Source organism: Salmo trutta, chromosome 4, assembly GCF_901001165.1.
Source record: "Salmo trutta chromosome 4, fSalTru1.1, whole genome shotgun sequence".
Lineage (NCBI taxonomy): Eukaryota > Metazoa > Chordata > Actinopteri > Salmoniformes > Salmonidae > Salmo > Salmo trutta.
This window is the reverse complement of record NC_042960.1, coordinates 60,091,744-60,119,611: the sequence shown is the minus strand read 5'-3', so window position 1 is coordinate 60,119,611 and position 27,868 is coordinate 60,091,744. Positions and strand designations below refer to the sequence as shown.

The following is a 27,868-nucleotide window of genomic DNA, read 5'->3' as shown; positions in this document are numbered from 1 at the left end:
ATATTTTCAGTTCAAATCTGTTAATGTGGCTGTGTTGCATTGGTGAGCAACGATGTGTGCCAATACTGCTTTCAAAATATTTGTATAGCCGCCAGAATTTCTGCACTCAGTCATTTTACATCATAAGAGGCCCAGAAGTGGAATGATCTGTCAGAGAGAGAGAGAGAGAGAGAGAATGAGAGAAAGCGAGAGAGAGAGAGAGAGAGAGAGACAGACAGACAGACAGACAGACAGACAGACAGACAGACAGACAGACAGACAGACAGACAGACAGACAGACAGACAGACAGACAGACAGACAGACAGACAGACAGACAGACAGACAGACAGACAGACAGACAGACAGACAGACAGACAGACAGAGAGAGAGACTGTTTGGAGAAAGTAGAAATTGGAAATAGCTGTGCAGTGCCCCTCTTATTGAACCAAGTCTTTAGAGGAACATAGGAACTGATCATATCATGAATAAAACATAAGCCTTTTTAAATTAATATCACCATATTCACAACGACCACTGAAATGTGCCATTGATGATCACACTTGGATAACTGTGCCGTTCACTTCTATAGAAGTGCTTTTTTTCCCCAGAAATGACAATTGTCCCATTGAGGGAGAGGTATAAATTCCCTCTCCACAGGTCAGAAGTATAATTAAATCCAACGTTCCTAAAGGATTTGTTATGAGTTTGCTTAGTACCATAATTAACACTATTTAAAACATAGCAACTGCTAATTAGGTTTTCCCCAATTAAGCTCCACATAATATTGCTTCATATGAAAGTCCCTTTCATTTCTAACAAGTGACACGCGTGTTGTTGGTAAGATTCATGCATCCGGAACAGTCTTAGCATACAGTAAAAGGATGAAACCATAGAGCCCAAAGTACTAGAAAATGTGACTTCTCCAATTGGCCACTGGCTTCATTATATCAGAGATATTTTTTAAATCTCTATTGATCTTGGGTGGCTGCAGTACAACTACACCATGCTCATGATCCATAGGGGCATTTATCAACCAATACAACTCATGACTCAATGGGTCTCCTTTTGACAATGCATAAAAAAACGTCTCAAGTGCCATCACTGCACTGTCAAAATGCCTACTCAATGTCTTATGCATCGTGACAGGTTATGGCTGGTCGTTAACAGTTATGATATGTGTGATGTAATTTTTATGGCATGCTATGACAGCGTTACGGCAGCACTTCTGTGGTTATGTGTCTGACCTTATGGTGACCTACAGGAGAAAGGGAATGTGGAGCCTGTACACTGAGACACAATACATGCAGGAAATAGAAAGGTCATTTTTCATAGAGTTTTAACAGGATTAGAACCTGTGCCACTGTGCCCCTGTTCACCCTTTAAAGAAGAGCCATATTCCCTCCCCCCAGAACCTTGAAACAGGCTCAGAGCACTCTCCGTGACCCATGGCCTTTTCCACCAGTGTGGCACATTTCATGCTTCTGGCGTCACTGGAACAAAGGTGTACTCCTGGTCGACAGAGCTCTCATCGCTCGCGGTAATTGGATACCTCTCTCTTGCTCCTCAGAAAGTGTCACAAATGCAGTAGAAGGTGAGAGAGAGAAGCTACTCTAATAAGCTTACCATCAGTGCCTTTAGCAGGTCATTACTCACTACAATGACTTCCCGGGTCGCACACTTTTAGCCCACATGGCTCCTGCTTCTTTCTGAAACATATTATACTATGTAAATGAAGATTGGATTAGGTCGACTGTCGTAGAAATCATGGTGATATAAAAACGTTCCATTCTTCTACAATCTAGAATTTTGTTGCAGATGCAAAACAACACTTGGTTATGTGGTTACCTTTAATGACATTAATAACCTGTTCATTTATCATGTTGGTGAGTAATATCATCTACAGTAACAAGGTAGATAAAGAAGACCTGTTTTTTATCCTTTGATTTTCTCACCTTCTAGTTACTGTATCTATTTTTGTAATAGCCAGGTCAACTGATATACTTAAAATGTAGACATTTGATTTGATTTTACACTATGTGAGAATGAAATCAGAATTTGTTCAGGATCAGTTATGCAGTTCATCAGACTGCAAGCCCACCGTAAAGTCAACCACAGCACATTAAACAGTGTATATTTAGTATTTGTTAGCCATTAGACAAAAGCACCTGTTTCACATGGTTACAGATAAAGCTAGTTATCATGCCATTGTTGTCCTTGCTCTAAGCTAGGGATGGAATGATAATGATCCAATGTGGGTCTTCGCACCAGTACCAAAATATGATTAAGTGAAAATATATTAAATTACCATGCTTACTGGAGCACAAACAAATGAAAACACCCTGGAGATGATAATCCATTTTAAGGGAATAGTGTTATGTGTTTTCTCCTCCGCTAGTAACATGCAACGCAACTGTCCCCAAGCTGCTATATTCTTTGGCTAAATTAATTTAGCAATGTAGCAATGGACTAGAGCTAAATGAAAATGAATTGTGTTATTTGTTGCCCAGGAAAGCCATGGTGTTTGTGACTGTGGAGGGGACACATCTACAGAAACATTTATGAATAACATATGAAAATGTAGATTGGAACATGTGTATTACATTTTTTTTAAATATATCTTGGTCAATGCTCAGATTCCTCCCCCTTGCTTACTTTTTCCTCGCTCACCGATCATATGCATGAGCTCACTAAACTGTATGTTTGTTGGAAAACAATATAGTTTCATCACGCCCTTTATTTCCTAAGTTGTTTAACTTTCACAAGTAAATGTAGTGAGCTCCAAAAGCATTTTGGACAGTGACAAATGTTTTGTTGTTTTGGCTCTGTACTCTAGCACTTTGAAATGTGAAATTATACAATGACTGAGGTTAAAGTGCAAACTGTCATCTTTAATTTGAAGGTATTTTCATCCATATCGAGTAAACCATTGAGAAATTAACTGTCATGCTCTGACCTAAGAGAGCTGTTTTTTCTCTGTTTAGTTAGGTCAGGGTGTGATATGGGTGGGCATTCTATGTTTTTTGTTTCTATGTGTTTAGTTCTATTATTCTATTTCTATGTTGGAGGTTTTTGGGATGATCTCCAATTAGAGGCAGCTGGTTCGCGTTGTCTCTAATTGGAGATCATATTTAAGTTGGGTTTTTTTCTATTGTGTTTTGTGGGTAGTTGTTTTCTGTTTCGTAACCTGACAGAACTGTTGACTGTCGTTTTGTTTCTTTTGTATAAGTGTTCGTTTTTATTAAAATATAATTATGAGCACGTAACACGCTGCGCCTTGGTCCCCTTTATACGACGTCCGTTACATTAACTGCACTTTCTGTATATAGTCCCCCCATTTTAGAGGACTACAAGTATTGAGACAAATTCACTTACATGTGTTTTAAAGTAGTAAAATGTTAAGTATTCTGTCCCATATTCATAGCAAGCCATAACTACATCATACTTGTGACTCATTTGCTGTTTGTTTGGTTGTGTTTCAGATTATTTTGTGCCCAATAGAAATGAATGGTCAATTATGTATTGTGTCATTTGGAGTCACTTTTATTGTAAATAAGAATAAAATATGTTTATAAACACTTCTAGATTCATGTGGATGCTGCCATGATTACGGATAATCCTGAATGAATTGTGAATAATGATGAGTGAGAAAGTTACAGACTCACAGATATCATATCCCCCCTCCCCAAAATGCTAACCTGCCCTGTTATTGTAATGGTGAGAGGTTAGCATGTCTTCAGGCTATGAAATTGGGGTATGATCATTTCAAATCTAAAACAACAAAGCATGTGTCACTGTCCCAATACTTTGGAGCTCTCTGTAAATAAGCGGTGCCACGGCAACAGTATTTACAGTGCAGCTACGAGACAGAATTCATTTTCACAGCTGGAGTGACGGGAGAACTTGACTTCCCCATGTGGTCCAACTGATTCCCATGACGCACACCTCTGCTTCCATTTCTCCCTGCTGCCTAGCTGGAATTCACTGCAATTGGTTACTGTCCCACCCTCTCTCTCTTTAGACACCTGCCATTACACCCCCTCCCGTCCAGTCCCATGGAGCTAAAGACAGGACCGATCCCCCTGACGGCTATTCACACAGAGCCTTATCTCTGAGGGGCCTTCATCCTGTTACAATAGACACAGGCCAGCCTAGGTCACTGTTTTCTGTAAATAGACGTGCATAATAAGGTGGGTTTATCAGGAGTTGGGAGGAAGTCTGTGGTGGTAGGGCCACAAATCTATTTCCGTTATTTCATTATCTTGGGATATCACTGCTGTCCAGTTCCAGCTCGGGCCAAGGGAGGTTGAAGACTGTGTGGTCTTTGCTCCGAATTGAATCTAAATGCAGAAGTCCCAGCCAGACAGTTAGGTTAGCGGTATCCTGTCAACAGTCACAGACCCTTCCAGATGTTTAAAGCTTGATAGAAACTCTGCATACATGCATCACAAATATTACAGTTGACTCTAAACCCTATTTTATAAACACAGAGATTCATACAAGGGATGGACTCATGCAATAATTTGGATTCATACAATAATGATAGTTTTTTTGTGCTTCTTATATACAGGAATTCCTGCTCTTTAAATGACATAGACTGCCCAATGCACCACCGGGGGCACACTGCCTGCCCTCCAGGACACTGGCAGCACCCGATGTCACAGGAAGGCCAAATAGATCATCAAGGACATCAACCACCTGAACCACGGCCTATTCTCCCCACTATCATTCAGAAGGCGAGGTCAGTACAGGTGCATCAAAGCTGGGACCGAGAGACTGAAATACAGCTTCTATCTCAAGGCCATCAGACTGTTAAATAGCCATCACTAGCTGGCCTCCACCCAGTACCCTGTCCTAAACTTAGTCACTGTCACTAGCCGGCTACCACCCTGCACCTTAGAAACTTCTGCCCTATGTACATAGATATGGAATCACTGATCACTTCAATAATGGAACACTGGTCACTTTAATAACGTTTACATACTGCTTAACTCATTTCATACTGTATGTATACTGTATATTGTATTCTAGATTTTTAGGCCTTGAGACAATTGAGACATGGATTGTGTATGTGTGCCATTCAGAGGGTGAATGGACAAGACAAAATATTTAAGTGCCTTTGAATGGGGTATGGTAGTAGATGCCAGGCGCACCAGTTTGAGTGTGTCAAGAACTGCAACGCTGCTGGGTTTTTCACACTCAACAGTTTCCCATGTGTATCAAGAATGGTCCACCACCCAAAGTACATCCAGCCAGCTTGACACAACTGTGAGAAGCATTGGAGTCAACAAGGGCCAGCATCCATGTGGAATGCTTTGACATCTTGTAGAGTCCATGCCCGGACAAATTGAGGCTGTTCTGAGAGCAGAAGGGGGTGCAACGCAATATTAGGGAGGCTTTCCTAATGTTTTGTACACTCAGCGTATAAATAATTGTAGTCAGTAGAACAGTAGTGCTGTTAAATGATTGATGATGCATGAATTAAGAATGGGTGCATCCCAGAAAAGAATAACTGGAACAGTAATAGAATAACTTTCATGTGTTTTTTTGGAAAGAAAATGAATGAAAGGTAAGATGGCTGTGAATAGGTGTACAGTACCTTCAATATGCAGGGGCAGACACCGTGCTCTGTGTACTCATGTATAATTTACAGGTCATGTAAAAGCTTGTGTGTAAGATTGAGTAACACAGCGTTCTCAGAGGAGAGTTGTTGCCTTCCATCCCCCTCGCCTTCCCATCCTAATAGCCCAGACATTGGGATCTGGAAGAGGGAAAAGAATTGTAAAATGAAAGAGTATTTTCAAGGAGGAGCTTTTTAACTTCTCTGACAGTTTTAGAGCAGCTGTGATTTCCCACGGGGTAGGCCTGAGGCCTGGGGGCGGGAGTCGCTGATGTCGGGGCGAGGGTGAGGGAGGACTGGCTATGGGCAAACCAGGATGAGGAGGCTGTGGTCGATAGGTTCTGGCAGTGTCGAGGCTAGTAGGGGAGTTTCAGTCGATAGGTAGAGAACCGGGAAACAATCTCAATCTCTAAAGCCATAAATTATACACACAGCACCAGGCATGGGCCAAAGCTCAGACATCATACTGCCGTAGGCTTGATATCTATGATCTATTGATCTTTCTGAGGTGAGATTTAATATGGTATAAATACAATCATCAAACCCTTTGCCACCCATACTGATGATGCTCCATAAAAACAAGAATTTCCTTCTGTGGTAAAACATGAAACCAGTATATCTGAGTATTCTGTATCTATAGTATAGATATTTACCTTGTTGGATATTCTATTCATTTGGTTGAGTAAAGGTTTCAACCAGGCTTTTGTCTTTGGACAGAAATCGTGCTGCCTAATTTTTACACCAGCCTTTTGAGTTATAAGGTTTTTAGTAAGGGATACAATACAGTTTTGGCTTATGTAATCTTCCTCCTTGACATTTTGGCCTGTTTTTTGCCTCTTGAACTATTCACTCCTCTCATCCAGGATATGAAAGTGACTGCATTAACTTTAGGATTACAGAGAGATAAGGGAACTGTAGCTGACAACTAGGCCACATGCTGTCTGAGGGAGCCAATGTGGGTGTTTGGGACTGGAGAGGCGGGAGCTGAGAACCATTCATAGAGAGATGAGTAGGATTAGCCTCCTAATATCTCCACTGACAGTTTGTCTGAGCACATGGGGTTCTGTTAAAAAAAACACATGCACTGCTGTTTAGCAAGATCAATGAATTCACAGCTCTGTAGCAGCTCATTGTGACTCACACTGAGGCTCAGATGGAATCTGTATTAGTCATACTGTAGCTTTAGATGCTGTGATTGAATGTTACATGGGTAGAGCTGTTCTATAGTTAAAACCAGTGCTTAAATTGAAGGGCTATATGGGGGCAGCCGTACCCCTTTTTAGAAAAAAGGGCAATAAGCATACCCTTGTCACTGTAGCTAAAACTTCACTGGACTTTATGCAAACTGGAAACCACATACCCTGAGGCTACATGTATTGTAGCTGAGGATTTTAACAAAGCATATCTGAGGACTAGGCTGCCAAAATTCTAGCAGCATATTGATTGTCCTACTCGCGCTACTAAGACTCTCGACCATTGCTATTCAAACTTCTGGGATACTTACAAGGCCCTCCCCCACACTCCTTTAGGCAAATCTGACCACGACACCATCTTACTCCTCCCGTCCTATAGGCAGAAACTCAAACAGGAAGTGCCCGTGCTTCATACTATTCAACGCTGGTCTGACCAATCGGAATCCACGCTTCAGGATTGTTTTGATCACGTGGACTGGGTTATGTTCCGGGTAGCTTGCGAAAATAATCTAGACGCATACACGGATACGGTGACTGAGTTCATAAGGAAGTGTATAGGAGATGTAGTACCCACTGTGACTATTAAAACCTACCCTAACCAGAAACCGTGGATAGATGGTAGCATTCATGCGAAACTGAAAGCGCGAACCACCGCATTTAACAATGGCATGGCGACTGGAAATATGGCAGAATATAAACAGTGTAGTTTTTCACTCCTCAAGGCAATCAAAAAAGCTAAACGTCAGAATAGAGATAAAGTCGAGTCGCAATTCAATGGCTCAGACACGAGACATATGTGGCAGGGCCTACAGACAATCATGGACTACAAAAGAAAAACCAGCCATGTCGCTGATACCGACGTCTTGCTTCCGGACAGGCAAAACTCATTCTTCGCACACTTTGAGGATAACACAATGCCACCGACGTGGACCGCTACAAAGGACTGTGGGCTCTCCTTCTCTGTGGCCGACATGAGTGAAACATTTAAACGTGTTAACCCTCGGAAGGCTGCCGTTTCAGACGGCATCCCTAGCTGCGTCATCAGAGCATGCGCAGACCAGCTGGCTGGTGTGTTTACAGGCAGATTCAATTTCTCCCTATCCCAATCTGCTGTCCCCACATGCTTCAAGATGGCCACCATTGTTGCTGTTCCCAAGAAGGCAAAGGTAACTGAACTTAATGACTATCGCCTCATAGCACTCACCTCATCATGAAGTGCTTTAAGAGGCTAGTCAATGATAATATCACCTCTACCTTACTTGCCACCCTAGACCCACTTCAATTTGCTTACCGCCCCAATAGATCCACAGACGAGGCAATCACCATCACTCTGTACACGGCCCTATCCCATCTGGACAAGAGGAATGCCTTTGGAAGAATGCTGTTTATTGACTATAGTTCAGCATTCAACACCATAGTACCCCCCAAGCTCATCATTAAGCTTGAGGCCCTGGGTCTGAACCCCGCCCTGTCCAACTATTTCCTGGACTTCCTGATGAGCCGCGCCCAGATGGTGAAGATAGGAAACAACACCTCCATTCCGCTAATCCTCAACACTGGGGCCCCAGAAGGGTGCGTGCTCAGCCCCCTCCTGTACTCCTTGTTCACCCATGACTGCGTGGCCAAGCACACCTCCAACTCAATCATCAAGTTTGCTGAAGACACAACAGTAGTAGGCTTGATTACCAATGATGACGAGACAGCCTACAGGGAGAAGGTGAGGACTCTGGGAGTGTGCTGCCTGGAAAACAACCTCTCACTCAATGTCAACAAAACAAAGGAGATGATCGTGGATTTCAGGAAACAGCAGTGGGTGCAGCCCCTATCTACATTGACAGGACCGCAGTGGAGAAGGTGGAAAGCTTCAAGTTTCTTGGCATACACATCACTGACAAACTGAAATGGACTACCCACACAGACAGTGTAGTGAAGAAGGCACAACAGAGCCTCTTCAACCTCAGGAGGCTAAAGAAATGTGGCATGTCACCTAAAACCCTCACAAATCTTTACAGATGCACAATTGAAAGCATCCTTTCAGGCTTTATCCCGCCTGATATGGCAACTCCACCAACTGCAACCACAAGGGTCTCCAGAGGGTGGTGCGGTATGCCCAGCACATTACCAGGGGCAAATTACCAGCCCTCCAGGACACCTACAGCACCCGATGTCACAGGAAGGCCAAAAAGATCATCAAGGACAACAACCACCTGAGCCACTGCCTGTTCACCCCATTATCATCCAGAAGGTGAGGTCAGTACAGGTGCATCAAAGCTGGGACCGAGAGACTGGATACAGCTTCTATCTCAAGGCCATCAGACTGTTAAACAGCCAACACTGGCACATTAGAGGCTGCTGCCTATAGGCATAGACTAGGAATCACTGGCCACTTTAAGGAATGGAACACTAGTCACTTTAATAATGTTTACAAATCTGGCATTACTCATCTCATATGTATATGCTGTATTCTATGGTATGTTAGTTACTTAATAATGTTTACATATCTTGCATTACTCAACTCATATGCATATACTGTATTCTATATTTTCCTATGGTATCTTAGTCACTTAATGTTTACATATCTGGCATTACTCATGTCATGTGTATATACTGTTTTCTATACTATTCTATGGTATCTCATTCACTTAATAATGCTTACATATCTTGCGTTTCTCATCTAATATGTATATACTGTTTTTCTATCCTATTCTGCTGTATCTTAGTCCGTTCCGCTCTGACATTGCTCGTCCATATGTATGTAGTCTTAATTCATTCCTACTTAGATTTGTGTATTGGGTATATGTTGTGTAATTTGTTAGAAATTACTCGCTAGATATTACTCCACTGTCGGAGCTATTTGATGATCTAGTTTCGTTGGTGGAGTTTAAACACTTGATCGATGTATATATCATAGAAGAGTGTAATTGTCTTTAAGACTTTCGTGTTTTTTAAGTAAAATGTTTTTGTTGTACTGTATGTGTGTTTATAGTTGTGTTTAATGTTGTGTTCGTGAATGTGTGTTTATAGTTGTGTTTAATGTTGTGTTCGTGAATGTGTGTTTATAGTTGTGTTTAATGTTGTGTTAGTGTATGTGTGTTTATAGTTGTGTTTAATGTTGTGTTAGTGTATGTGTGTTTATAGTTGTGTTTAATGTTGTGTTAGTGTATGTAAGTTGTTTTGTCTGAAAAGTTGTCCCCCCTGCTGCTATTGGACCAGGTCTCTCTTGGAAAAGAGATGTTATCTCAATGACAAAAACCTGTATAAATAAAGGTAAAATAAAAATTCAATTAAGCACAAGCATTTCGCTACACCCACAATAACACCTGCTTATCACGTGTCTGTGACCAATACAATTTGATTTGATGTAAACATTTTAAGGGGAAAAAATGTATTCCGATTATATGAAGCGATCTATAATGGCCCTGTTCTTTGCTTTAGGCTAGAAACAAACATTCGGCAAGAAAGACGCGTCTCCGATGCATATGTGGATATTTTCGGTTAGTCTCTTTGAGGCTGAGTTACGATCTTCAAAAGTCGAGGAATACAAAAGGCTTTGGAAGTGTAACACGCCGTTTGGAGAGTTTGTAGAGTGGAACATCAAGATAAGACAAGACGGCATACGGAGCTCAGCATGATGTGACTTTATTCTGGGTCAGGCAACCACTATCTCAATTAGTTCAAGTGACATACAGGAATTTATACACGTAAGGCATTTCTAATCAAATTAATTTCAAAACAAGAATTAAAAACAAAACAACCTTTGGTGGTATATTTAACGTATATCAATGAACAATAATAAAAAAAACGACCAAATGCAGGCTCAAGTCAGCATTTTTGCCTCCAACCTTGACCAACTCACATTTTCCTGTTGAACTTATTTGGTATTTCACAATAGCTAATACTGTATAAGTCAGGGGGGAAATGATCATTCCTTACAATGGGTAATGGGTAGGGTAATTAGTGTGCTTGTGTCAGCAAGAACACTACTGTTATTTTCCATACTTCTTCATTTATTCCACTAATTCCACTAATTCCAAGGTTTGCCTCTACATCTACTTGTTTTAAGCTATGTCCTGTACAGTGTTGTAAGTAATACAAGTGAGACAAGGCTATATTGAAATGCCTCAAGTATCTTGTTTTGTACTTCAAACCAAGTCGTCAAGTTTTCAATGTTCATTCAACATTCAAAGCATCCTGAATAAATCCTGACTTGTAATTAAATTAAATTTTAATTCTGCACTGGTCAAAGGCCTAAGAACGGTGCCGTTTCGAGACATAAGTGCCTGATAAGGGGCCCCTAAGCTTTTCAGGAAGTCAGTTGGGGGCTCAACTTATTTCCAATGTGTTAGTGCATCAGCAGTTTTCCTCTTATGTCAGTCAATGACAGTCACTCAATTAGCCCATGTCAGCTAACATTTTATAGATGGCTAAGTATTAGTGTAGCCAGCTATCATAAACCTTGCACTAATCATGGCTGAAATACTGACCGGGCATGCAGGGCACGTGCCCAGGGGCGCTCACCTCCAGGGGGCCCCCATTGATTTTGTTAGTCACTCTTAGTCAGATATCAGATGAACATGGCATAAGTCATGGCAAAATGTATAGCATCACAGGAAATTAGCTTTAAAACGGCAATATTGTTTCTCTATCCCATGCAAACATTTGTAGAACTGCAGAAAAGTACCTTTAAACAGAATTGTTTTCTCAATCCCGTGACAAGGCAAATTTGGTAGAATTTTATGTAATTCGTTTTAAAACCGCAAAATGTTCTCTCTGCCCAATGGAAAAATGTGTCGAATTGCAGAACATTTGCATTAAAACTGCAGCATTTCCTCTACGCCCCATGGACAATGTGTAGAATTGCAGGACATTAACTTTAAAACTGCACATTTTTCTCTCTGCGATCAAAAGGGGGGTTACTCAAATCTTTTTCCCGCTTATTTACACAGTCAAAATGGGGCCCATCTTTGTTACAGTAACCTCTCCTCACATTGCAGGCAATACTTTCCAATCTGTTCAGTTCTGTAGTTGACCTAAAGCTTCCCTTACTTCTGGATAAAGTCCAGGGATCATCCATCTCTTTCCTCATTACTAACGGACCAACTCATCTACACTGTCCAGAGGCACTCTCTTTTGCTAATGACCTACTGAGAGGCTTTACAGTTAGACTCCCATGGAAATAGAACCGGCTAGTCAAACCCAATTTGATCTTCAAGCCCAATTCTCCAGTTGGGTTTGGCTGCAAAGGGGCCTGCCCTTTGATCTCCTTCAAGGCTACTTGTATTGAATTAATCATACTGGTAGATGAATATGCCATGTTCTAAATCACTTTGATAGTTAATTTGTGCTCTGAATGACAGTAGAAAGGTTTGCTCTGATTTAAAGATGAGATGTGGAGTCCCCTTTTTTTTCTCCTACCTTCATGTGAACTGACATGACCATACACATTTGAAAAAAATTTTTGAGTGGGATTTACACTCTCTGTCATTGACTGTTAACCTCCACAATATGTAGGTCAAAACCAGTGGGTTTAGTTGATTCTGTAAGATTGTTAAGGGGAGGGTGTATGTGCATGCCAGGCATCCAGAACAGTATTTGAACTTGTCATCCTCTCAGAATAGAACAATACTGAGGCAGAAGACACCGGTGCTGGTAAAAGGCCCCACTCTGGCAACACGCATGCCGAGGCAGAAGACACCGCTGCCAGTAAAAGGTCCAATTCTGGCAACGCGCATGTTGAGGCAGAAGACCCCACTGCCAGTAAAAGGCCCCACTCTGGCAACGCACATACGGAGGCAGAAGACCCCACTGCCAGTAAAAGGCCCCACTCTGGCAACGCACATACGGAGGCAGAAGACACCGGTGCCGGTAAAAGGCCCCTCTCTGGCAACCCGCATGCCAAGGAAAATTATAAATTTAATGGGAGGTGCTTCGCCTGCGAGCACACTGCACAGCTTGAGCCAAAAGGCGGAATCCATTTTTCGCAGGGCGTGTAACCAAGACCAGCAGGGAGAGATTAAGAATTGATATACTGCTTTCCCGTCCATCACTGATAATACACAGAAGCATAACGGCACTGCTATTTTAGTGGCAGTTCGTTCCCCTGTCTCTTTTTCAACATCATGTGGCTACACTTAGATCTTGATGGTTCAAGGAACCTTCTTAACCTCTGTAAAACAATACCACAGACATATTATTTTCAAGTCTCTTGAAGTGTTGCATTAAAAGTACCCTTGATAGTTTGCTTTGCATGGGTGAGTGTTGACACTATGGGTCAACATGGAAGGTATAACAGCAAAGTCCATAAAACAAGCAGAGGCTATGGCTAAGAATTCCATCATTATTTATTTCCTCTTAATATTTATCAATGTCCAATTGAAGTTGCACCATGATAACCAATCAGAGGAAGGAGGGTCGGTCTTGCTATCTTTGACACTGGATTGGCTAACCACAAACATGCTCTTGGTTGGGGAAATTTAGGCAATTCCTTACTAGATTTCATTTTATTGAAAACATATGGTTAAACAAAGATGCTTGCCAAGTCTACGTTAACTTCCTTGCAGGCACATCAATATACATTTTCAGTTAAACATATGCACCCAATGGCATCAAACCCACATCAGAAATGTCACTTTTCAGAGAAACCACATGACAAATCACAGTAATGTCTCCACTGGAGTTGGTCTTTAAACAGAGACTTCCTGGTAAGATATTTTATTAAGTGTGTTAGTGTTGTCCCCAAGCTTCCAAACTAGAGTACTTGTGAACAGAACTGGTTGACTTCTCAAGCTGAAATGTGACCCTGTGGTTTCTGTCCCTGGGGCATTCTGTATGCAGCCTGATACATGCAGTATCTTTTCAGGTCCTGGTACAGGTGGATGACAGGGGCGGCTTCTTGATTTGCATGTTGATTCCCCTCTGTTCTCTTCATACACCTGGGGCAATGGTAACATAAGGAATGTTGAGCCTGAATGAATTAGATGGGCCACCTCCTGAGAGCACTGCTGGAGATACATTCTAATGAGTTCGCTTGTTTTGTAGACTGCAGCAAAGTAGTCTGGCTAGTCCTAGAACATAGGGTGACAACTCCTATTACATCAACATTGACTTAGAAGGATTTGATAAAACATTTAGGAATCTTTTCAAAACATTTGTAGAATGTATTTGTTGCGTTCTATATTGACATTTTCACAGACATTGTAGATCCCATGCGGAGTGAATGCTATTTTTTTATGCAAATTGGGTGAGAATCATAAGCTTAAAGCATTTGACATGTTCACTTGTAGGCTTGTAAATGCAATTAATAGAATATCATTCACAAGAAAGAATTGCCTGCAGACAATCGTAATTGTTTGCATCCCATTAGAAGTTTTATATTGAAAAGGGCTACTTTTTAATGTGAATGGTTATGACTGCTATTTTGTAAATATATCATGCTCGCCTCATTTTCCGAGATCATCAAAATGATCTGGCATCTGTAATCTGGCTGTCCAGACTAAAAACAACGCTGGGTTGTTTGGATGACCCAACTGCTGGGTTGCAGACAGTGGGTCATTTGGTTGCGTTGTTGTTGCTGGATTATTGAGATATGACTCAGAGGGTCAGATCAGTTGACTGGAGGTGTAGCTTAGTAGGCGCTTGGCTTTCAGATAGTAACTTTTGGCCACCTATGAGAGAAAATGTCATTCCGTTTTGTAAGAATATTTTGAAGATAAATACACAACGCAGTTTGAGAGGACTAAAAACTAGAGTACTAATGGTCATTAGCGAATTGTAAATAGGAGTTGGGTTTCAGTTCAACATCTGTTCAGAATCTGTGGAATATCACTCCTGAACTCAGAGTGATGTGGGCAAAATGTTCATTGGTCTGTACATTGAGTCTGGAGTTGGATACTTGTTATTTGGTCATTGGCCAAGTTGTTCTGCAAGGACTTCTGATTGGTCAACCCCAGGCTAGGGTGGGGGGTTAAAAATGGCATCCTGTTCCTTTGTTCGGTGGGGAAAAGCTGAGGACAGGGGAGACTGAACATCTGACTCCCAGCATAACATCTTGATTTGTCCTCTCTGAATAAACCTATTTTTCTCCCCCTGATTTGCTTTGGAGTTTGTGTTATTGAAGAAGAAAATAAAATGCTAACAGGATCATCTGTTCTGTTATAGTGTTATCACTGTTTAAGGTTAAACACTGACAGTTTTGTAGCTTTAATAAGGCTTACACATCTGTACACATCTGTATCTTACACATCTCATGTGTGAGATACACATCTGTATCTTACACATGAGTTCCTTAGAGCCTCCTAGTATGCAAATCCCAACATTGGGATAAATACCACTTTATTACAATATGTAAACACTAATTGTATTAATATTATATTAGAATATGTAATGTGCTAACATATTTAGTGAACATTGACATTTGCAGTGTACCAACTGTGGTATTACCTGAAAGTCTAAAAAACCACACCTCCTGAAAATAACCTATGGATTACATTTAACAAGACCCAGCTGCTTAAATTAACCCATGTTTTAACCCAACAACACAACATTTAGGGTTATTCACCCAACTCAACTGGCTGGGTGAAAATAAGCATGTTCTGTCCAATAATTACCCAGCGCTGGGTTACCAAATAACACAAATTGGGTTGATTTTAACCCAAACATTTTTATGAGTGCATGGATCCTCATAGACCCAGGCTGGTGCTATTTGGTGTTTGAAAGAAGTTTGATGATGCAATAAAACCTTCTCTCTGATTTGACATAAAGTATGTGCTATGATAGGCTACAATGTGATATTATATAATGTTATACAATGGGTGGGTCTAATCCTGAATGCTGATTGGTTAAATCCTCATTCCAGCCGGTGTCTATTCCACAAGTTACCACCGGCTAAATCTAATGTTAGGCAATACTGGTGTCTCAATATAGCCCTAGTTTTTCAAACACGGATCCCTCTCTCTCTCTCTCTCTCTCAGCTACAACCAGAGTCTACCCCATTATCAGTGCCACAAGAATAACGGCTAAAAGCCCATGTAAGGCTGTTGGGTGTGTGGAATGTTACTGTGGTAAAAATGTTTACCAGAATAAATAAACAAATGTGTGCAGATGGTTCCAAATAGATCCTATGTGACATGTAAACCTTGAAGGTGTATTCTTGCTGATAAAATGCTTTTGGAAAATGTTTAGCTTTTGAGACTGGCAAAAAAGGGTCTTAGCAGAGCATGTGTATGAGCATCCATCCACAAGCTTTGTTAGCATATACCCTTTGAGAATGAATTAACAAATTATGACTTAACACAAATGTATGTATGTATGTACCAGATTCCTTTTGGGAAATTCATTTGGCCAGTTTTCTATTGCACATTGAAGGACCTGGCAGGTAGCCTAGCGTTTAAGAGCGTTGGTAAACAATCTGTTTATGTGCCATTGAGCAAAGCAATTAACCCTAATTCCTCTGGATAAGAGCGTCTGCTAAAATGACCCAAAAAAAGGACTCCTGCAAAGCTGAGGGTAAGGTAGTGATGTCATGGGCGCTATCCTGGTGCTGAACTGTGGACCTACTGTTGAAGTTGGAAGTTTACATACACCTTAGCCAAATACAATTAAACTCAGCTTTTCACAATTCCTGACATTTAATCCTAGTAAAAATACCCTGTCTTAGGTAAGTTAGATTCACCACTTTATTTTAAGAATGTGAAATGTCAGAATAATAGTAGAGAGAATGATTTATTTCAGCTTTAACTTCTTTCATCACATTCCCAGTGGGTCAGAAGTTTACATTGTCACGGCCCCTCCTCTGCAGTGCAGGGGCGGCTCCTCCTGCAGGCAGAGGAGGGTCGTTAGTGATTGGAGCCACCTGGGCTCAGGGTATTTAAACTGCTTCACTTACCACTCTTCTCCTCCAGGTATGATCCTGTTTTGTTTGTTCCTTTGTAGTTTTACGTAGTTTCCACTCAGTCATATTTAGACACACAGATTCATGCATCCCTGCACTTTACATTCACCCTACATTATGACATTTCCACACCTCATTCCTTTTTCTATGTTTAAAGTTAATAGTTTTTGGTTTATAATAAAGAACCTTTTTGATTGGCCTATACCTGTTGTTCGTGATCCTTCATTTTTGCCACAGGCTATGAGCCGGCCTGTGACAAGTGGGGGCTCGTCCGTAAGTTAAAGTTAATTGTACTTTAGTCTTACTTTCTTCCTTGCTGAGCGGCCTTTCAGGTTATGTAAATATAGGACGAAAACAATAAACGACAACCAACAGTTCTGTAAGGTAACCCAACTATACAGAAAGCAACCACCCACAAAACACAAGTGAAACGAACACAACTAAATATGGCCTCCAATTAGAGACAACAACAACCAGCTGCCTCTAATTGGAGATCATTGCCAAAAACCAACATAGAACTTGAATAAACATAAATATAAAACAGAACAAAACCCCAAAAACATCAAAACACCCAAAACAAACACCCCCCTGCCACGCCCTGACCAACTATAATGACAAATAACCCCTTTTACTGGTCAGGATGTAACATAAACATGTAATAATGTAGCGCGGGGACTGACAGATTGTTTCAATGATGCACTTGGTCAGAAACGTAGCAGTTTCATAGGAACTTAAAATGATAACAGGAAAATGTTGCAGGTTTAAAGCAAATTTGTGGCAATTCCAAGCAGTTTGCCATGGGGCGAAGATAAGATTTTCCAATTTCAGAACACATTTCCTGCAATTGTACACATTTTGCCATAGAGTGGAGAGAAATGTTTGCAGTTTTAAAGCACGAAACTTACTGTCCCACTTTGTCTAGTTTCAACTGGCAGATGATGTTTGAAGTACAGCTGCCCAACATAACTATTGACCGGTCTTCTCATCAACTTGTCACTGAAAACAGTTTTTGTGTTTAACTATGTAATGTAACATGATGTGCTAGGCTATAATAAATTACTATATCGTATTCACGTTCTAACTCATTCAGCATTTAGCAAGTACAAAGTAGCAAATAACAAAACTAAATGTGTTGATTACCATGATCATGTTGATGTAATTATTCTACGTAGCTGTTAAGAGGGAATAAACATGTCACACTGTATCACACCATTCCATACAAGTCTAATATATTTGGCTCTAACAAGCACATCTTGTACTCACACATGTCTATACCCAGTCAGAGTTTGGAAACAAAAAGCTACATTATGTGATTCTAAAAACAGCCAAGCGGCTGAGCCGTTACTTGGTATAGAGAGAATGGATGGTGTTGGGAAACGTAACACCTCAAATTCATAGACAGCGCTCTGAGGGTCTATGACAACCACATGATAATGTTTGACTTATTAAAAGCAATATACATTGTTTGTTTACATTCATGTTGTTTGTGGAGTAATACAACCTTTTGGGTTATACAAGAGAATCAATTATAAATTATATTCTCCAAGAATAATTGGAAAAATATCAAAGAGTTTAAATGACCGCTGAACAGACTCCCAGATCCTAGACTATCTTAATGAAACACTTCAAAGGATTTGACAATTATGGAACTATCATTCATGTTTAATAATGACTCCTGAGAGAAAATAATGTGTACACCTGTTTTATTGACAACAAATCACATTAACATTGTCTGCAACAAGTAATTAAACTTTCATTTTACAGAAACAAATAATCTTCATGAAGTATTTGATTTTACCATAAACATTTATCAGTTAGGATGCTGAATTTTTGGTTTCAGTTGATAGTTTGATGGATTGAACAGGTCCTTATGGAGCACACAGAGGGATATCTCCTTCCACATAATTCATCATTCCAGGCATGTTTACCTTAAGAGGAAACACAGAATAGAAATTACCTCTCAAATCAACTCAGATATACACACAAAAATTTGAATAAAAGTGTGTGTGTGTGTCAGATTTATTTGTTATACTTACTATGAATAACATTTAATTTGATGAATGGATCAGTGAATGATAGTGGGCTTACTGTACCTCCAAAGTTCATCTGAACACATGGCTCTCTGGCACCGTTATAGTTATTGGGCTCGTCTTTCGCCCAGTTCTGATGATCAAATTTAGAGCCGTCACTCCAGAACCATAGCCTGTCCTGTGGGGAAGAAGTGAGGTCTCAGTATCAAAGAAATCCCATATAACTAGAACACAACCGTTTAAAGATGGAATCCACAGTAGGGGGAAACAGCACCACTGACCGCCACACCACAATGGTTATTGATTTTGTTGCCAAGTTGAGGAGCGTTTGAGCAGCATGTTAAAAAATGGTGGTACATCATGTGCCCTTCTATCACACGTGCAATGATGTCTGAAGGGAAAAAGAGTGTTTGTTGTTTGCAGTAATTTATTTGTTGCTTTTAGATATCATTTATACTTTTTGAACTATAACCGTTTTAAATTTGCTTAAAAGCTCCATAGGCTTCAATGGGACGTATTTGGATTATCTACTGCTCTTGAAACGTTAATGATACAAACATTAAACCAACATTGACATGTACAGGCTGATGTACAGACTGACTCACCTTAGATTGCTGCAACATAGCTTTTTGCTATCTTTTTGCTCATATAAAGTGTGTTCTATCCCCATTCATTTGAATGGTGTAACGCAGGCTTCAACATTCTAAACTGAAATCACTGCCACAGAACTTCCAGAATGTTAAAACTAGAACATTTCGAAATATTAAAACAATGTATGACATGATGCTATAGTACTCACTCTAGCCTACTATGCTATCCCACTACAACACACTGTGTCAGTTGATACTGCAGGGGGCATCAATAAGATCTTCCAAACCTAGGTCTGACCTCAGAGTAGAGAACTAATCGTAAGTGCTGAGAATAGAGACATTTTACTCCTAGTCTTATGGGTTATATGAGTCTCACCAGTCCAAACCAGTTAAGAGTTACCAGCAGGTGTCTTGGTAATAGAAAAAAGCAGTGAGTCAGTGCTTCCTCCACCACAGACAGGACATTGCTTTGGAGTTGTTAACATAATGTTTTGATATTTCTATATGATCAACCCATAAATAATCTAGACGTACATGCAACAGTATCTCTTGCGCTTTAGACAATGATTTCACATGAGGCCTTATTCACATGATATGCCTAAATACTTCTACCACTAGGCTAATAAATAATCACATATTGTTTCCGATTATTTCAATAACCATGATTTTTCAAGTGGAATATCATGTTGTTAAAAAATACCTAAATTGGACATGCTTATAAAACTGGGTAATTGAAAGCATTTAGGGGCTATGTAAACTTTAATGGTATTCGGTAAAAATAATAGCCCTTACAAGCATTTTTGCAACATTAGCGGAAAGTAACTTTATGCCTACAGTTACAAAACCATTTAGCGTTGTTAAATGGGAGTAACCCCTGTGTGAATATAACGGTAATATTATCAAAATTCTGCTTTTAACAACCATTATACTGTGTGATTCAGTGCCATATGCCCAGGGTTAGGTACTGTAGGTTACTTTCTAAATGTAATTCTGTTACAGTTACTAGTTACCTGTTCAAAATTGTAATCAGTAATGTAACTTTTGGATTACCCAAACTCAGTAACGTAATATGATAGCTCAAGAGGCGTTAGAATAAGACAAATTAATATTACCAATTAAACTACATTTTTTGCAGGATAAATCAATGTTAGAGTTGACATAGCCATAAATGTTTCATTTTACTTTGTGTTGTTTATGTAGGCTTATACTACAGATAATATGATTAGACTACATCTTTACATGAAACAAAGAACAAAGTCTGTCAGATTTCCAGTCATTCCAATTCATAGCATACCCCTTGAGCATAACTTAAAAACTAAGGACTGATTGGGATCATTGCTTAGAGTTGAGAAATAAATGCTGCTTTTGGAATGGCATGCCCTGAGCACTAGCCTACCAAAAAGTGCTATTTGCATGGGAAAAATGAATGCCATATGCTCCATTTGCTATAGGCCTACCGCTAACTTTTTTGTTGGTTACACTTTGATATCTTGATAATTTGCAGCTGTTTAAGTCTATCAAAATGTGTCCGTTAAACATATTGATATATATATCATCATCACAAATTAGATTAAGTTATTAAAAGCCCTACTCTCGGCCTCATTAAATTAAACTAGTTATTGACAGTATGGAGCACAACACCATGGGGGATCCGCAGTGCAGGTGTTGCAAGAGCGCATTTTTCACTGGCTGTCCACTAGTCACAAAAACAATGATTGATAGACAGCTTGAACTTCAATTCAACCATTATTGGGTTAAAATACACATATATATTTGTGAACAGTCACCCACAACTTCAAAAACGTGGATGCTGCAAATAGCTAAATGTGAGAGCAGCAGTGTCATTCACATCAATGCTCTATGTAGATCTCAATAATAAGTGATATCCGTATCACTGTAGACTACACCACTGCTGTCATCCTAACCTCCAAGTGTTTATTCAAGTTGGATAATCTTTGGATGCGGACAGCAGTTGCTCCCTTTGGAAGACATAACTTGGAGTGTAGCCTACAAAAGCCTATTCCTGCTCTTTTCCCGCAATCTATCAAACACATTTGGTGTCATAGTGGTCTCTGACTTGAAGTCATATTCGCTCAGGTTGAACAAAGTTAAACTTGCACCTTTTTTAAATGCTGATTTGAATGTCATTGACAAAACAGAAAAATGTCAACAACAAAAAAATCTTCTAACATCCTTTCTGAATTTAAAAGTAATCCTAGAAGCAATCATCTAGTTTTTCTAAAGTATCAGTAATCCGATTACAATATTTGGGTCTGGGAATGTAACAGATTACAGGTTTTTTTGCAATCCATTACATGTAATGTGTTACTCCCCAACCCTGAATATGCCTATCACATTATTTAAAATATCAGAATTGGTCAAACAAAACAAAAAATGCATCCCAACATATCAGGAAATAATTAAGAGTACGCAAACAGATTGTGTCAGGTGAAAATGATATCAAACGTTTTACTATTGCAACATTTGATATAATGTCACGTTAACCATGGTCATCTGAAGGGTGCTATAGAGTTCACAGCTGGCGAAGCCTCATTGCGATTGGTCATTCACCATAATGTGTAACATGTCAATGAGCATCATCACTATCTTTCCTTTGTTGTACCTCAAAATGTCGTGATTACCAGCTGAGATAATCTTTAGTGACTTGATTTTACTCCTGGCTCAGAGTTTGTCTGAGCAGTGTCTTAACATCACCCCAAAAGTTGGGAGTTATTTTTTGTCTTAAAACAGGTTTAACAGGATTAATTTTCTGAGACGTTTTGTGAGTACGGCCCTGACTTCACAAGTGACCCTTGACATATTGATGAGCATACCAAAAATCCTCTAAATCTGTGAGTATACTCTAGCTGGACTGTTCAGGTAGAGTATACCTTTCATTTTTGAGTCATTTTCTATTAAGGTATTTTAACTTTTACTCAAATATGACAATTGGGTACCTTTTCCACATTTGCCTGAACAGCATCATATCCTCCAATCCAGGTCAGAGGGAAATCGCCAGTCTTGATCAACACCACCGCCTGTAGAAATTGGGACTCCTCAGAGCTGTGCACAGACGCCAGGTTTGCTCCAAGGTACTTTACAGTGTTCTGCACAGACGCCAGCTTTGCTCCAAGGAACATACAGTGGCGCTAAAGCAAGCCGTAGACAGGGACAAAGACATGTCATAATGTAGGTATTAGTCAGTTGTCCAGTCTTTGTGAGAATGTGTGTTCTAGGACTCTCACAATTAAATATTGGCCATCACAACTAATGTTCTTTGAAATAGGCTCTTCGAGATATTAGTTTATCTCTGTCTTAACCCATGGCCTGTGGGTTCCAATATACAGGAGTTCTGACTCCACACATGAAATAAATATTGCAAAGCCTATAGAAAATTCTAACTAGACAATCATTTAAAAGGGGGGTTCAGTATTTTACATACTGAACATCCATGTGATGCCTGTTAAAATAAGGCAAAATCCCCTTTAAGGTAACATCAAACCAAATAAGCAAGTTTATTTCAATTGAACTTCTTTAATTCACAGTAGAGCTAAGCATTATACCTCTGCTTCAGGCCATGTCCTTGCAGTCTCAACAAACATGAAGCAGCGTGAATTAAACTGGAACCAGTCTGTGGGGCATGGGCTTTTTTTATCTGCTGCAGATTCCACCATAGCATCTGTAAGAAGACACAGGGTACGTTAGAAATGGCAGCCAACTTTCAAGGTGGGTCGAGACTGATTGATCTACAGTTCACCTGGCATCATAAATAACTACTCAATATTATTTGTAGATCAGTCATTCCACACACACAAAGACTCACGCACACACCCCCTGCTACAACATTAAAAATAATGATGTAAAGTGTGAGGTGAACTCTCTTACTTGCTTCGTCCAGAGTTAAGGCTTCGCTCAGTGCAATGGCAGCGCTGAGAAGCAGAAGAATGGTCAACATCGCCATGGTGATAGTCTCCTGAGAGAGCAAGAGAGAGCGAGAGACACACACAAAGACAGACAGTGAAAGAGAAGCCATCGGGTCAAAGTCAGTGAGTACTTCAGAGTGTAGGTAAGTTTCCCTAACCTCACTTTGAGTACCCCCAGCCATTCCACTTATCTGATATATTCCAGTACTATTACATTAGAGCAGATTCAGCGAATGTAGGGCTGAGGAATACAAAGTATCATCTGTTCCACCACATAGAGGAGATTAGCCTAGCACACATGTCCCCAAATGGCACCCTATTACATATATAGTGCCATACTTTTAACCAGGGTCAAATATGCTTTATGGGCCCTGGTGAAAAGTAGTGCACTATATAGGGAATAGGGTGCCATTTGGCATGCATTCAGATACAGTATTAGATGAACAGATGTTGAAATCTCACCTTCTGAAATGTTCCGTTGTAGCTTCACTTCTTCGGAGATCTTCAGAGGTCTTCACTTCACTCTCTCTCTCTGTCCTGCCTGTGAGTTGAGTTCTACCTCTCCCTACTCTCCTTTTTTAAGGACCTGTCCTGTCAGACCCTCCCTCTTTTTTTCTCTCTCATCCTTTAACCCCCTTGCATTCTTTCTGTCCAGCTTAAGACATGCTGGACCTGTCCGATAGCTACCTGTTTGACAGGGTTGGGTTCAATCCAATTTGAAGGTAGTCATTTGTATTTATAATTAAAAAATTAACAACTTTTGAAAGAAATTAATGGGTTGCACTTTGTGTCACAATATTGTTATGAAGATTCTCTTGAGCACAGGTGCCCGACTGAAGGTTTTACTTAATTCTACCTAATTGGCGCTGATGAAGATGTAGTCTAAAGTGCATTTAGTGGCTTGCAAACACAATGACATTCAGAAGGCAAATCATTAGTAGAAAAACCTTTGTCATCATTATGATGTCATTAGATTGACTTTCTTTTCGCAGTATAACTAGCTAGCTAGCTCTGGAATGTTAGCTAAATTTGAATTATCTGTCTTAAATTTGAATGTGCTGCCAACCCTGCTGTCTGTCTGTTAGCTATGAACTGTATATGAACTGTATTCACCCCAAAGTCACTGCATCAGAGATGGGCCACTCCACAACCTCAGGGGCTTACCAGGGCTGTGTCCCAAATGGCACCCTATCACTTTTGTATACACTACCAGTCAAAAGTTTGGACACACCTACTCATTCCAGGGTTTTTCTATATTTTTACTATTTTCTACATTGTAGAATAATAGTGAAGACATTAAAACTATGAAATAACACATATGGAATCATGTAGTAACCAAAAAAATGCTAAACAAATCAAAATACATTTTATATTTGAGATTCCTCATAGTAGCCACCCTATGTCTTATTATCCAGGCTTCTGATAAAAATCAATGAAGGAGACATTCTTAACATTACACCCTGTAATAACAACTTCTGTAAGGCTATCGGTCCGGTCCAGCCAGCACGGAACATTGCAATAGAACAGGAATGGCTGTCATTCTAATTCTATGAATTCTGTAATTGTACAGATGGGGTGAAGGGTCAATGTCTTAAGGCTGAGGTGCTGGAGGGAGATATGCTGCAGAACCAGGGGAGTAGAGAGAAGGGGGGAGATGAGGAGAGGAGATGAGAGGGGAAGGGAGGAGGACAGGTGATGGGGTCAGTGTCTTAAGGCTGAAGTGTTAGGGGGGAGATATGCAGTAGGACCAGCAGCATTCCTTTGAGAGGAGAAAGAAGGGGTGAGAGGAGGAGAGAGGGGAGGAGAGGGTGAATTGCTAGCATGCCTTTCTTTGTGAGTGTGAGGCCTCTCTCTCTCACCACACCCGGTCGTCTAGGTGAGTTTCTGAATTGCAGGAAGAACAGGACGATGGAATAGATGGAATTCTATGTCCCAAATGGAATCTCTCACCAGAGCCCTATGAGCCCTGTTCAAAAGAAGTGGTTGGAATAGGGTGCCATGTGGGACACAACCATAGGGTCTAAAGTCTACCCCTTGATAACCTGACCAGTCTTCTATCATATTCATCTTCTACAATCGGGATACTATAGTGGCCTGACCTCTGACCTCTTCTAGTGTAGTGTTTAGACGTTGTGAAAGTCTTTGATGGCAGGAGTGCAAAAAAAGTGAAAAAACATCATAAACCTCATAATAATCTAGCAATAGGGCTCTGGTCAAAGTAGTGAACTATATAGGGCATAGGGAATATGGTGCCATTGGGATACAACCTATGTCTTGAAGGTTTCCTGTGTAAAACTGTACTTAGTGTATACAAGATATGTTGTTGGCTTAAAGCTACAATACTTTATTGAACACTTATATTCAACCCACAGAAACACATATAAAGCCTTCCCTCTGCCTCCCTTCGGCAAATCTGACCACAACTCTCAAATCAAATCAAATGTTAGGTCACATACACATATTTAGCAGATGTTATTGCGGGTGTAGCGAAAAGCTTCTGTTTCTAGCTCCAAGAGTGCAGTAGTATCTAATAATTCACAACAATACACACAAATCTAAAAGTAAAAGAATGGAATTAAGAAATATATACATTTTAGGACGTGGCATTGACAAGAATACAGTAGAATACAGTATATACTGTTCATATGAAATGAGTAAAACAGTATGTAAACATTATTAACGTGACCAGTGTTCCATGTCTATGTACATAGGGCAGCAGCCTCTAAGGTGCAGGGTTGAGTAACCGGGTGGTAGCCAGCTAGTGACAGTAACTAAGTTCAGGGCAGAGATCTGGGTGGAGGCCTGCTTTCTGTTTAGAAACGAAAGCTCAAACAGGAAGTACCAGTGATGTGCTCAATATGTAAGTGGTCCGATGAAGCAGACGTGAGGCTACAAGACTGTTTTGCTGGTACAGACAGGGGTATGTTCTGGGATTTTTTAGATAGCATTGAGGAGTTTACCACATCAGTCACGGGCTTCATCAATAACTGCATAGATTACGTCGTCCCCACAGTGACTATACGAACGTATCCAAACCAAAAACCATGGATCGCAGGCAATATCTGCACTGGGCTAAATCTACCGCTTACAAGGAACAGGACATGGACATGGACACGTACAAGAAAGCCCGCTATGATCTCCGACGAGACATCAAACATGCAAAAGGACAATAAAAGAGGAAGGTGGAATCTTATTACACTGGCTCTGACGCTCGTCGTATGTGACAGGGCTTGCAGATGATAATGGATTACAAAGGGAAAACCAGCAGTGAGATGCCCAGGGATGCAGAACTCCCAAATTAGGTAAATGCCTTTTATGCTCAGTTCGAGGAATAGAAAACTCTTGCGTGAAAGCCCCTTTTGTTCCCGAATGACTGTGTCTCACTCTCTATGGCCGATATGAGTAAAACGTTAAAACAGGTTAACAATCGCAAGGCCGCCGGGCCAGACTGAATACCAGGGCTTGTTCTCAAGGCATGCGCATACCAGCTGGCAACTATCTTCACGGACATTTTCAATATCCCCCTGTCCCAGTGTGTAATCCCAACATGTTTTAAACTGACCGCCACTGTCCATGCTCAGCCCCCTCCTATACTCCATGTTCACCCACAACAGTGTGGACACGCAAGACTCCAGCACCATCAAGTTTAATGACGACACAACGGGTGTATGCCTGATCACCGATGGCGATGAGACAGCCTATAGGGAGGTCAGAGACTTGGCAGTGTGCTTGCAGGACAACAACCTCTTCCTCAACTTCAGTAACACCAAGGAGCTGATCGTGGACTACAGGAGAAAGGGAGAGCTCGCCCTCATCCATGGGCTGTAGTTGAGTGGGTCGAGAGCTTCAAGTGCCTTGGCATCCACATCACTAAGGACCTAACATGGTATGCACACACCGGCACAGTTGTGAAAAGGGCACGTAAGTGCCTCTTCCCCCTCAGGAGGCTGAAAAGATTTGTCATGGGCCCTCAGATCCTCAAAAAGGTAGGCAATTTTACAGCCTGAAAAATTGCGAAAGATTCCAGCTAATGTCCGAAAATCTGTACCGGGTCATCGGCTCACATTTCAACAGGCTCCAAGACAGCTACTGGTCGAAACCATAAGATAGGCAAATGCTTAATTAAATGGTTACCCGGACTATCTGCACTGACTATATGCACACTCACAATACTATAGACACACACACACACACACACACACACACACACACACACACACACACACACACACACACACACACACACACACACACACACACACACACACACACACACACACACACACACACACACACTCACAAACAAATCACAAAAACACACACCGACAAATCACAAAATCACACACACTTTTACATTGATCATATGCTGCTACTACTGTGTTCTTTATTTAATCATTATTGTTATTATCTATCCTGATGCTGTTACGTTCCCACAAGACAAACTCAAACTCGCACCTCAGCTGAAGTGTTGCTCACCCAACATCTCTCAAGCTCAACTGGAGCACTGGGCCAGCCACTCCTAAATAGCACAGGTGAAACACCTTCCGACTAAGGAGATGGACAAGCCAGCGCAGGCGTAACAAATACTTACTAATGAGGTGACAAAATTGGTGCGCCCTACCTCAAAATATCAACAGAAAAAACAA

The 27,868-nt window shown here is 40.6% G+C and overlaps 1 protein-coding gene across 2 annotated transcripts; it reads right to left on the bottom strand.

The window, feature by feature from the left end:
• Nucleotides 1-18,365: 18,365 nt before the first annotated feature.
• Nucleotides 18,366-23,792, bottom strand: LOC115192753 (ladderlectin). Of its 2 annotated transcripts, none has more exons than XM_029751572.1 (6): nucleotides 23,685-23,792; nucleotides 23,185-23,269; nucleotides 22,863-22,978; nucleotides 22,257-22,448; nucleotides 18,773-18,887; nucleotides 18,366-18,607 (listed from the first exon to the last, which is right to left on the bottom strand). In XM_029751572.1, the coding sequence occupies exons 2-6, from the start codon at nucleotides 23,258-23,260 to the stop codon at nucleotides 18,516-18,518; spliced, it is 591 nt and encodes a 196-aa protein (XP_029607432.1). In that variant the 5' UTR covers nucleotides 23,261-23,269; nucleotides 23,685-23,792; the 3' UTR covers nucleotides 18,366-18,515. The 2 variants fall into 2 exon arrangements, with proteins under 2 accessions (XP_029607432.1, XP_029607433.1); XM_029751573.1 differs by having other exon boundaries at nucleotides 23,185-23,272; nucleotides 23,685-23,778.
• Between the last annotated feature and the right edge of the window lie 4,076 nt (nucleotides 23,793-27,868).

What these genes read in the sequence shown, in the direction of transcription:
- LOC115192753 (XM_029751572.1), bottom strand. Translation starts at nt 23,260, where the DNA reads ATGGCGATGTTGACCATTCTTCTGCTTCTCAGCGCTGCCATTGCACTG. An exon ending in CTTAACTCTGGACGAAGCAA is followed by an intron (nt 22,979 to 23,184) that starts GTAAGAGAGTTC and finishes GTCTTCTTACAG; the next exon opens with ATGCTATGGTGGAATCTGCA. An exon ending in TTCAGGCAAATGTGGAAAAG is followed by an intron (nt 18,888 to 22,256) that starts GTACCCAATTGT and finishes TCTTCCCCACAG; the next exon opens with GACAGGCTATGGTTCTGGAG.